Source organism: Macrobrachium rosenbergii, chromosome 1 (assembly GCF_040412425.1).
Source record: "Macrobrachium rosenbergii isolate ZJJX-2024 chromosome 1, ASM4041242v1, whole genome shotgun sequence".
Lineage (NCBI taxonomy): Eukaryota > Metazoa > Arthropoda > Malacostraca > Decapoda > Palaemonidae > Macrobrachium > Macrobrachium rosenbergii.
In genome coordinates this window covers 17,368,214-17,380,726 of record NC_089741.1, presented here as the reverse complement: position 1 = coordinate 17,380,726, position 12,513 = coordinate 17,368,214, and the positions used below count along the sequence as shown (strand labels likewise).

Sequence of the window (12,513 nt, the reverse complement as noted above, 5' to 3'; positions counted from 1 at the left end):
TGGTATTTTTCCTCTCCCTGTGCGTTTTGCTCTCTTCTCTCATATGAAACTCTTGTTTTCGTAACATTAAATGTATTCTGAACCCTTCTTTTCCAGGTAAATTCATCAAGCTAACATTCCATGTTATACAAATACGTGCGAGTGCTTGCACACACACATATATATAGTGCTGTATATATATATATATATATATATATATATATATATATATATATATATATATATATATATATATGTGTGTGTGTGTGTGTGTGTGTGTGTGTGTGGGTGTGGGTGTGCGTGTGTGTTTGTTCATGTTTGTATATGTATCATGCAAAGACCGGCAGGGAATGGAATGCCATGCCTTTTTAAGCCTAACCCTAAACAAACCACCCATCCTCACCTTAAAAAAAATGGAAAGTTTTAGGAATTAGGAGAAGGGGAAACTGAGAAATAATTCTAGTAATTTCTGGTAGAGGGAAATAAGCAGTCACTGACATGAGCAGCCTAAGAACGTTTAAATGTGGGGTCTCGTAGACTAACGGGTGAGGACGGCTCCCCCAGGCGGGGGACTGTGTCCGAATCATTTCCCTAAAGAAAACTGAAGCAGTGAAGAAAACGTGAGTCTAGAGGAGGGGCAGGACCGGGATTGCTCACCGGTTTGTTGTTTGTTGCCTGAAAATGTGCCATTAAAATGACTGGAAGGCTTCAGTAAGTAAATACGAGGATTAGATACCGATTTTATCAAGGGACGAAGATAAAGAGTTGGGATATCGAAATAAGAGTTTTTTTAATGCATTTATTAGGCATTTTACGAAGGTAGTCTCCCATAGCTAAGTCTAAATAAACCAATTGGCCCAACATCATTATTAAAAGAGAAGTTTGAATCCATATTTTCTTAAAGAATACAAGGATTGACTGGGATAATATCAACGTTGTATTACTATACAAAACATTTTGAGATCACCAGCATCATTTATTACTCACGTATCTCTTCCCTTTAACTATGTATATATCATTTTCGCGCATGAAAGTATTCACAATTTATGATTGCCAGACTTGAAAACTGATTACACTGCAAGTAGTCTTACATGAATCGAATGCTTCTCCCCTACAGATTATTGCCCTAAACTCTTCAAACCTTACAAGGGTCACTGCTATTTGGTAGTGACATACGCCAAATACATGAGTGCTCTCGTGCGGTGCGCAACCGACAATTCAGCCTTAGCCTATCCCGAATCCGTTGATGTCCTGCATTTCATCAAAGGACTCGTCCGGGTAAGTTGAAGACAGGCAGCGTCTCGCTCTCCCAGTAATATCGAACGTGACATCTAGTTTTCTATAACTATCTCCTTTGGCAGTTATGATGACCAGCTTATTTCCACCCAGGAGTAATATACACAACGATAAAATAGATGAATATATATGTATATGTATATATATATATATATATATATATATATATATATTTGTGTACATAATTTATATATACTTATGTATATATATGTACAGTATATATGCATATATATATATATATATATATATATATATATATATATATATATATATATATAATTATTTAAGTTCTTTGTAATTTTTCAAAATATGCCTTAAATGAGTTAGAAGCATCATAACAAAACATGTCCCTGACTACTGAAAGTAAATAAATATTTATATATAGATACATATATATATATATATATATATATATATATATATATATATATATATATATATATATATATATATATATATATATATTCAGTAATCAGGGACATGTTATGTTATGCCGCTTTTAGCTTATTTAGGGCACATTTAAAATGACAGAGAACTTAAATAATTGTAAGACCACATTTCCTGTAAAATCCAACCTTTCAATCTTAGATTCAGTGTATTTATCTATTCTGTTGCATATTTATTTTTTTAACTAAAGAGTATGCCAAAATGCTTAACATACTGAAGTATGCCACTGAAAAGAATTATTATTTGTTAGGAAGGTACAAGTAAACCCCACAGGCATGCAATTAAGGCTAATCCTAATTAAATAGAAATGCTGTAGTGGTAAAAATTTACCCTCCTTATTATTCGATAAGAAATTTAGTTTGTTCAAAAAACAAATCTCTTCTCTCTCTCTCTCTTTGCAGCTGAAAGTCACAGGCGCTTCAAACCTGGACAATGTTAGCACTCCACTGGACAGACACAGAAATGTCCTGATAGGACTTAACAATTTGTGAGTATCTTTTATTTAATCTAATTACTTACTTGGACAAAGATAGTGTAATGGATAGAAATTCAAATCTCTGTTTTTCGTGCAAACATACAAGTTAGACAGGCTGTAGTTTTAAAAGGAATTGTTACTCATGTGAACTTGAATCACTTTAAAATCAGTAATGTATTCAGAACACAATTGCATTTAAAGACTTGTGAAGATATCAATGGACGATTAAAGTTACGGGAAAGGTATTAAGAATTTACTCACATCCAAAGCCTTGTTGAAACTTTCAGAGTCAAAACTGTAATAATTTTGTTTATTTACTTGACATATATTTCAGAAAAAGCGTTTAAGTTTTCGAATATATGTGAAATTTATGAACGATAGATATCCTACGGAACTGGAATTAGTTTATGGATGTTTGGGTAACTTTTGTTAGCTATTATTTTGTAAAAAAAAAAAAAATCGCTGACTAACTGAAAGCAGATCGTTGCGGTGTTAGTTAGATTCTTGCACCAGAAGTCTTCCTAAAGGCTTGGCGTGATCTTTGAATTATGTCATGTAGGTAACTGGTCCTTTACCCAGTGGATTGGAGGGTTTGGACTGGCAATGGGAATGACAAGGTTGTCGATGATTCTGGCCAATACTTCATTGCAAACTAATATTTTCTAAGATTCAAACCTAATTTTTGGAACTCATTAGCTTCCAGATAAGAAACAAATATATTGTAGAATCTATAGAAAAGGTTTAAGGTTAAGAAAACCTGAAGTGTGATTGAGATCATATGATCTTGCACAACCCGATTAATTGAAGGACATCTGTCAGTAGTGCTTGTCTGATAGATCTACAGCTTCACTGGTCATACTGAAACATCTTAAGTGGTTAAGTTTTTAAAGAAGAGTGTCACACTTACAGTAGCTGTCCGAAGTAGAATCCAGGTACTGTCTCTGTTTTTGTCAAGTTAGCGTGGCAGGGAGCCCATAGAATTTGAAATCCTTAGGTGTGGATGAAATGAACATGATAAAAACCATAGACTGTTGAACCAAATCATAGCTTGTTCAACAGTTGATTATATTATATATTTTTACAAAGGTTTTAATTTCCAGCTTCAGTATGAAAGAAATCACGTTGAAAAACTTGCTAAATATCAAGTGAAATTAAAACTTTAACAGAATGTGAAGAGGGGTAAGTTGCTGCCAATCTCACTTGAAATGGAGGTTACTAAAAGAACTATAGTAAAAGGCAAGTGGCCGGAAAACCTACAAAAGGAAGTAAGAGTGTGAGGGACGCTTAAACGGAATCTGTATTGCACGCTCTTCTTTCTGTAGTGCTGACTTCTGGTTAGCCTTAGGGTAGCTTATTTATGTAAGAGTAAGTCCTCTAAGGTAATAAGAGCACTAGAGTTTTTGGGAGTTGCTACAGACAGTTTTTTGTAGTGCCAAGTCTAATCCACATGTCAGTAAGCAGTGAAGTTTTGCCGACAAGGCTGCCGATATAAATTCTATGTCGTTCTGTGTCTGTCATTCCCTTTTGTTCAGTTGTTTGTCTCTGGGAGGTCAAGAGTTTTGATAAAAGCTTTTCACCTCATTTGATGTGAATAGCATCCTACCTCACTGATCCTAGTATGAACCGGTATATCACAAGTTAATTAAAACTTCCTGTGTTAACATTTAAGAAAATTTTTCCTTTAACGACTAACAAGAAAAACGTGAACCAGTCTCAATTGTTTTTTTTACTTAATAACAGCTACATATATATTTCGGTGCAATAAAGATTTACGATGATACTGATAAAGAATTCTAACTGCTTTCTCAAACAGATTAGATATTCAGACGAAATCATCACTGTCCAAATTAACTTAGGTCTAAATTCACTCAAATTTCCAACTTTATGTTAATGGGGTTAATCTTAGTATAATACCAAAAGAGTTCTCAATGAAATGCAATAAAAAAATAGGACTATATTAAGGTTAAAAAAATTAATGTCAGGAAACACCTGTATTTCACTGTGTTGCTTTGTTTAGATTAAGCAAGGCCTGGCTGTCCTTAACAATTGTAAGTGTTAAAGAGACGTCTGAACTAATGCCAACCAACCCAGACGTTGTTTAATCACACAACAGAAAAAAATAGTTTTCTGACGGAAGTTGAAATCATGTACTTCTCATTATGAAAAAAATTACATCACAATGGTTTTTTTTTTTTTTTTTTTACTCTCGTCACATAAAATTTGTCCCTTTTCAGGGAGGATGGATGGGGCACTCGATACGGGTATGAGCCTGATCCTGAAATTATCGCTCTAGCGGGCGAATCCACAGGAAACAAATGGTACCGTTACCTAACAGTGCCGAGAGACTGGACTAGCAACTTAACGCTCACAGCCACAGACTTCACGGTCGCCAGCAATATCACTGTCGATTACGCTGTGTGTCAGATGCATGGACCAGACGGTAATTATGTTGCCACTAAAATAATGTTACCTCTCAACTCTTCATTTCTGGTTTGTAAGGAAATTTTGTAAACAACACTATTTCCAAATGGAGAAATTCATTATTGTAGATGAAGTCGATAACAGTTGCGGAATTTTTTAGCCAAACGTATATGAAAATGGATCATGCTTTCTCATAGCTTTTATTCTCTTTCTCTCTCCAACAAAAACTTTCCAACTAATGTATATACAACTTAGAATTGTATTTCATCATTAAACCCGCCTCCCTCATCCAACCGCTTTTACGTATACTCCATGTAGATGGAGCTCCGGTCATTATTGTTAATCAAGTGAATCCAAAATTAACAGCCACGAAAGGAATAATAATTGGTCATTTCTGGATAGTGTACTGTATAACGTTAGAGGCTTCGGACACTAATACAGTGTGACCTAATACTTCAGATGAGCGTTCAAAAAACTAATCGGCAAATATTAATGGAAGGTCTTTTCATTTGCAGGTAATGTAATGGGATTTTAGCTTTATATAATATATATATATATATATATATATATATATATATATATGCATATAGCATATAAGATTTCTTTAAGGAATGCCATGAATTTTGCTTAGGTATTTTAATATGTAATTATCCAATTGCGCAACAAGCGTACAAAACTGCTACCTAATAAAAAAAGATTTCATAGGATATATTAATTTATCCAACGCATCATTAACAAGCATTAAATTAAACACGCAAACGATACACTCCCCGTGCAATACACGTTTATCATAAAGCTCTCCAGCAGTACGGCGGTGCCCATCCCTTTCTAGAGCGTTGGAAAAGACGGTTTTCTTATAAAATCCCGCGCTTGCAAACCAATGACACCACCGTTTTGCCAAGCTGTAATATTAGTCTGACGCACCGCAACGCTAGCCCGCCAGCTTCGCCAAGCAGCGAGTAGACTCAGCAGTCTAGGTCAGTGCGTTACTGGGATCTGTCGTATCAAGGTGTATTGCTGGCAAAAGGTTGGCTTTATCTAACGCGCACACCTCGGCAGTACAGTGGTGTTTCAGTAGTTCAGTACGGCATATCCGTGAGCCCGCGAATGGTATACATTTGCATTCCTCCACTTCTGTGTTCTGGTGCTTTCATGGAGTGTTATAGGACGAAATGTTCCTCAAAGGCAGGCCTGTGTTCGATATAACAGTGAAAAAACCTCTGCTTGAGCACTTGAAAATGAAACATTTCGTGAAGTAACAGAAGTTTACTGAAAAAAAAAAAATAACAGGGTGGAATCCAGTTATAGATAAAGCCCTGATGGGGAAAGATAAAGGGTGAAGAAACCACTTAACAAGCGAAAGGTATGTTCTGTAGCATTTTCTTATACCTGTAGGACTGGTATATTGCATTTTACTGGTATATTGATTCATTTCACGTTTTCAAATGGCAATACGATATGTATGCCATTTAAAGTTTATACGAGGCAATAGGTAGTAGGTGTAATTAATTCGAAAATGGCCCGCATAGGAGTATTTAAGTGAAAAATTTTCACCTACTTTGGTAAAGCATCACCCGCTTTGGAAAAAAGCATGACCAATCACGCGACATGATTCGCTACCGAATTATGTATGTATTATATATATATATATATATATATATATATATATATATATATATATATATATATATATATATATATATGACCATGTGATAATGGTGAAATGTAGCCAATCAATTTACATTTACTGAATTTTTTAGTGTTTTACATATCTATCTAGCTTAACAATGACTTACATTCCAGGCTGCTGGGAGGACCCTCCTCCTGCGACTGAGAACATGTACAGAGAATGGAATGGGAGCACAACAGTGGGATCAGTAGCAAGATACAGGTTAGTGTTTTCTTAATAAGATTTTATAATTGAGACAGAGTCGGACTGAGAGAAATCGAAGATTATTCATGAACCTGAGTAGCATGATTGAGATTTTCGCGAGCTCAAGTTTGCTGTAAATACTTTTAAATGAAAGTAAAAGAAACGAGATTTTTTCCCCCAGATTTTTATGTTGGTTATGGTTCACCATAGGGGATTTAAACATTTCAGTGGACAAAAAGTATCATCGACTTTTCCAGTTTCCTTTGCGAAAATGTTTGACTGCTCATGAAAACGTTATACGTGTTATGAATTTTTAGTGTGCCTTTTCTTCTTAACTAATTGTGGAATTAAAGGTCAAATGGTTTCTCGTTCACTTTCATTTTTAAATAAATCTGTTTTGAATCTCTTCTTTACTAACCTTTTCTTTTCAGTATACTGTGTAAGCCGATGCTCATTAATTTGAACGACGCAATAATGCATCCTAAAAGCACCTTGCCATAGAAAAAATCCCCCTTTAACAGATTTTGCTCATCATTGACAGGTGTTATCCAGGTTTCTTCATGAACAACAGCAATGTCATCAAAATGCAGACAATAGAGTGCAGAGGTCAGCTGGGAGGATGGGTGGCACCGAATTATGAAATTTTCAATTGCACGTTACAGGAAGGTCAGTTCTTTGCTCATAGTACAATTCCTTTGTTAGACTATTTTCATTATTTTCCTGTATCTTTGATAAAGGATATTCTTGTCTGTAACGAGTCGATTTAACAAGGTAAAACTTGAGTTTAGTTGCGCAGCCTATATCTCGCTAGGAAATCAGCGAAACGCGTTTTTTTTTTTTTTTTTTTTTTTTGCTTAATTTTCTTAGACATGCAGTAAATGAATATGCAAGAAGCCACAATAAACGGTAAGGGGGACCTTGTTGGGAAGCCGGTGATTTTGGGTAGGGGCAACGGACACAAAGCTATATCTCATTACGAGCGTTTATTTCTTTTTTGCCTAATTTTCATAGACATGGAGTTACATTGCAGTAAATGAATATGCGAGAGGCTACACTAAACGGTTTGGGTGACCTTGTTGGGAACCCAGGAGTTTTTGGGTGGGGAAACAGTCACGAAGGTACATCTGGTTAGGAAACCCACGAAAAGCGTTTTTTTGGCGTAATTTTCGTAGACATGTAGTAAATGAATATGCAAGAGGCTACAATAAACGGTAAGGGGGACTTTTTTGGGAAACCGGGGTTTTTGGTTGGGGGAAACATACACAAAGGCATAGGATGTCAGCGGCTTTCGTAATTCTTGAGTTACTGACCCGCCACTCTATGAGTCTACAGTACATACAAGAGGCTGACCCACCACTACATACAAGTGACTGCAACATTCAGTAGTAAGGCTACCCAAATGTCCAGTCACTCAAAGATGTTTTTCAACATGTTCCAGAAGTTTTCTTTCACCTAACAGTAATTTGTTCTTTCGATATTTACAAGGAAATGTAATTTTCTTATTCGACTTTGGTTATTAATCATACTGTTAACAATATAAAAAAGAATGGTGAGTGAAAAATTCATATTACGAAAAATGACGAAACATTTTGAAAAATTTCACTTCAGATGATTGGGCAAAAGAGTCAAAGAAGAAACTATATTTCGAATCCAGATAAAAGCTTATTGACTAATAAAATAATATTGAATAATCATCAATGAAATTATGTATAAATAAAGTAAGAAAGAATTCAACCATTATCGTTGTCAAAAACAAAAAAAAGAAAAAATCTCGTAAAGTCGTATGTTATCGTGTGACTCCACATTCGGGCAAGAAAGTTAAACTAAACTGTCTCATCACTTGCACCGATAAGATGGGCAACAGACTCAGCTGCACCACAATCATTAGCTTGCATAAGACTAATGTCTCTATCGTAGATATTGCTCGGCAGCTTAGCGTAAATAAAACATGATAAATTCATTGTAAAAAGTGGAGGACGACCCCATTGTTGCACTACTGTTAAGGATCATCATCAGATGATCACTGAAGGAGCTCCGCCTAACTCCCCTGACAACCAGTATTGCTTTAAAGAGAGCGCATTACGTTCTCCCTTCAAGTTGCTGCTCAAACCATCCGTAACAGGCTACATGAGACCAAGATATTATTTCATCAAACTCCTGCCAAGAAACACTTCATATCAGCGAAACACAAAGAATAAAGGCTAGTGTTTGCATTATAATATAATCCAGTGGCCGATGATTTCTGTAAGAGTCATCTTTTGCAATGAGGAGACATTCTCCACTGATGAGCATGGTAGTCTTCTTCACTGCTGGCGTTTAGCATTAACTAAATTAATGTTGAGTTTCTTGCTAATTTTAATTCTTTAGAAACTTAGATAATAAGAAATACAAAAATAGGCATTATATATTCAGTTAACTTCATAATAGGCATCAAAATGATAGGCCTAAGTAGCAATGAAAGAAATGAGAAATTACACATGATAACGGCATTTATATATATATATATATATATATATATATATATATATATATATATATATATATATATATATATATATGTGTGTGTGTGTGTGTGTGTGCGATTATATTGTGTGTATTACGAAAATAGACATGAAATTTGTTAGTCTAGTTAGTGTATTTTATATTAAGTTTCACTAGTTCACAATATACATAGGATTAGTCATTCAAAAATTTTATTAATAATAATGTGCAAGCAAATCTTTACAAAAGTCGTATTTGCTGATGTTAATAAGAATAGTTCAACTTATAACAACCGTAGGCCTATGTCTACAAAGTTCACACATATAAAGGAGATAAAACAACGATAATGATGGCAGTTGGAGATGAAAATATTAAAACATAAGAACAACGATGACCTCTGAAGTATTATAGTAACATCCTTTAATTAAGTAAAGTATGACAGCAGTAAGCAGTATCAGAAAAAGCCCTGTTTAAGGGAAACTGCAGGTAATTTCTCGGACCCACCATTCGTGTTCAGTTGTTTCATGCGCTTACAACTGAGTTGCCAAATAGCGCCAGATGTCGCTATTATAAGCTGTTGTCCGAAAAATTTTGAAGTATGTTGCAAAACTTTTTTGAGTGATTGTACCTTCGGGCATGGTTAGCCTGGGCTACTCCTTACCTATATAAGAAACATTCTTCATTACTGAGAGACTGACCCGCACTGCATACAGGATACAAAACGCTACTTCATGCGGTAAGGGGGGACAGACAGGTTAGGCTAGCCTAATGTACCTATATAAGAACTATATATTGACCCGCCAATCTGTATGCTAGGCCTTGTTCAACTAGTTACTTCGAACACATGGGTAAACAGACGTTCGGACATGACTGGCCTAGACTACTTACATATACTGTATGTAATCAAACCTAATCTTTCCCAGAATATCAAGTCCTAACCTAACCAGATCTTACCTACCTAACCTAACTTAGGGTGCTGCACCCTGACCTGACCAGAGGGCTTTGCCCACCCTAGACCCTCCCAAAAGGCAGTAAACATTTCAGCCATGGAAGTAGTTCGAACTCATGGGCTGGGCTTAGGCTGAGTTGACGTTCGGACATGGTGAGTGGCCCTGTCTTCCGCTTACCAGCGAGAACAGTTACCTAATAAATGCTTCCTATGCACTCTTACCCTTACCTAACATACATTTACCTTAACCTACATATATGTTAACGATCTCGGTCCTGGTCATTTCAGCCGTAAATCATTTAGGCCATAACATCCAAAATATCGTAAGACGTTGTTTATGGTATTTACTGTTATGTTTATGGTATTTACTGTCATCATTTAATGTTTTACGTGCATCCCCAATGGGCTGGTACTAAACACAGCGCCCATTTTGCATGCAAATGTGCTTATGGGCTAAATGACTTGTGGCTGAAACGACCTGAACTCATTGAACTTATTTTTGGGAGGTACCATATTTGTTTTCTGTGGGGGAAGCCAGAGGTGGGTATAGTGGTGATAGCCCACACAGACACGTGGTACTTTTGCCGGAAGAAGTAATATGCGAGGTATTTTACAAATGCATCCTCCCTTCTTCCACATTTCGGGACATCCACCGTAGCATCCCTCCGGCAATGCTCAATGTTCTGGGTTGATTCCCCAGTTTCAGGGTCTACAAAGTTACGTGAGTGGTTCACGGTTTCATGTGTGTATCCTTCTAGCTTTAATTGGGAGTACGCCAGCCAACAATCACTTATTATTTTCGTTCCTGGCAATAACCATTTCTGTATTTGGGCCATTAACGTTTCCTTTGTACGGTTGGGTACCGGAACCATAAACTTTTTTTCATTCGTGTTCGAACTGCGCGATCACCCACACTCCTTCAATATACTTCCCTTTGTTGTATTTATGTTTGCCAAACTTTGCCTCGTCAATTTCTACAACTTTGCCTGGACCACCTTGGAGTACTGGTAGTTTCTATGTGATGCAACACCGTTTCCCAAGAAAAGTTGTACTGGTCATTTACAGAACGTTCGCATACATTGGTGGCACATGCAGCCACGAGTTGAGTAAAACGACTCAAGTTAAAACACCAACCTAGAAGAAGAACTTGCTCAATACCAAGGTGTGACTTCTCAAACCAAGTTCCCTTAAGACCTGATACATTGACATGACACCTCGCTTGTCTCCCATGCGAATTCCTTATGACTTTGTTGCAACAGAATTGGTCACTTTAGTTTAATTTTAACACATTAAGGCAACTTGGGCATTTTTAAGTTAAATTTAACACTTTGTGCATTGCCAAAAAATTAAGATTTAACTCACAATCCCTGATATAAGCGAAATATCGACAAAAGTAACATCGCAACTGAGGCAAAGATCCATTTAGTTCTCAGTCGAAAATCAGATGGACGAATTCTGAGCAAGGTTGACAAACCAACCCGGAGCCGGTATCTTCCGAGGCCTGTGATTAGTTGGCTGGGTCAAATTTAAATTGGAGAATATGATAGGTCAGTTAGGAAAAAACTGCCCATGTGCAGTAACCCAAAGCTGGCGCATGCGCAAAAGCCTTTGACCGAACCTTTGAAATGCCCGCAACCAAAACGTCACACTACAGCCATTGGAAGAACTAGTGGAGAGTAGCCTTTGCTTGTCACCAGTAACAACTGTTGGGTGTTTAAGAAAAATCCTGTTTGATAACAAAATTGTATGGTCATGAAATTGTCGTATTCCGGTAGGGTAATTGCCTTGTCAGGTATATTTTCGGATGAAGAATTAGTTATCTTCTATGATGTTATGCACGTGACGTGGTATTTACCAAGATACAGGCTCACATCAAAGGATAATTAAATAAATTATATGATATGAGGTAGGCCCCACATAGCACTGAGAAATACTCAAGTATCCCGTGATTCATATACAGAGAATGGAAACGTTACTCCTGAAGATAACTGTTCTTCTCTCACATTTGAAATTTAAACTGGATTTGCCACCAAGCAAGTGGCTAACAACCAGTTGTAACACACACACGTAACTGTATATATATATATATATATATATATATATATATATATATATATATATATATATATATATATATATATATAAATAAATATATTGTATAATGTATACATCTATCTATGTATATATATATATATATATATATATATATATATATATATATATATATATATATATATATAAAATGGATGTATCTATTTACGTGTGTATATGTTCCATTTATTATTATTATTAAAGTAGTTTAATCCAGACCACTGAGCTGACTTTTCAGCTCTCATAGGGCTGGCCTGTATATGTTCCAGCATAACTCTGAAATGCATTGAGCAATTTCAACCAAACTTTGTATATATATGATTTACTAACTGGAAAAGAAAAGGGGGTGGGGTTGGGAAGGGCTTCCCTGAAACGGGGCTGGTTCTACCTGTAGATTTAATAACTAAATAAACTTTACAAACTTATCATATCTCATTTCGGCAAACATATGACTTACTATCAGGAAAAGAATACTATGGGGGTAAGACATCACCGGCACCA

At 36.0% G+C, this 12,513-nt stretch overlaps 1 protein-coding gene across 2 annotated transcripts in view; it reads left to right on the top strand.

Moving 5' to 3' along the window:
- The window catches only part of LOC136838405 (uncharacterized), a 208,005-nt gene that overhangs the window by 162,365 nt on the left and 33,127 nt on the right, over positions 1-12,513 (top strand). For both annotated transcript variants that reach the window (XM_067103412.1, XM_067103321.1), the window contains exons 16-20: positions 1,097-1,257; positions 2,124-2,209; positions 4,432-4,637; positions 6,422-6,509; positions 7,033-7,157. In XM_067103412.1, coding sequence (XP_066959513.1) covers positions 1,097-1,257; positions 2,124-2,209; positions 4,432-4,637; positions 6,422-6,509; positions 7,033-7,157 — 666 coding nt within the window. The remainder of the gene's footprint in view (positions 1-1,096; positions 1,258-2,123; positions 2,210-4,431; positions 4,638-6,421; positions 6,510-7,032; positions 7,158-12,513) is intronic.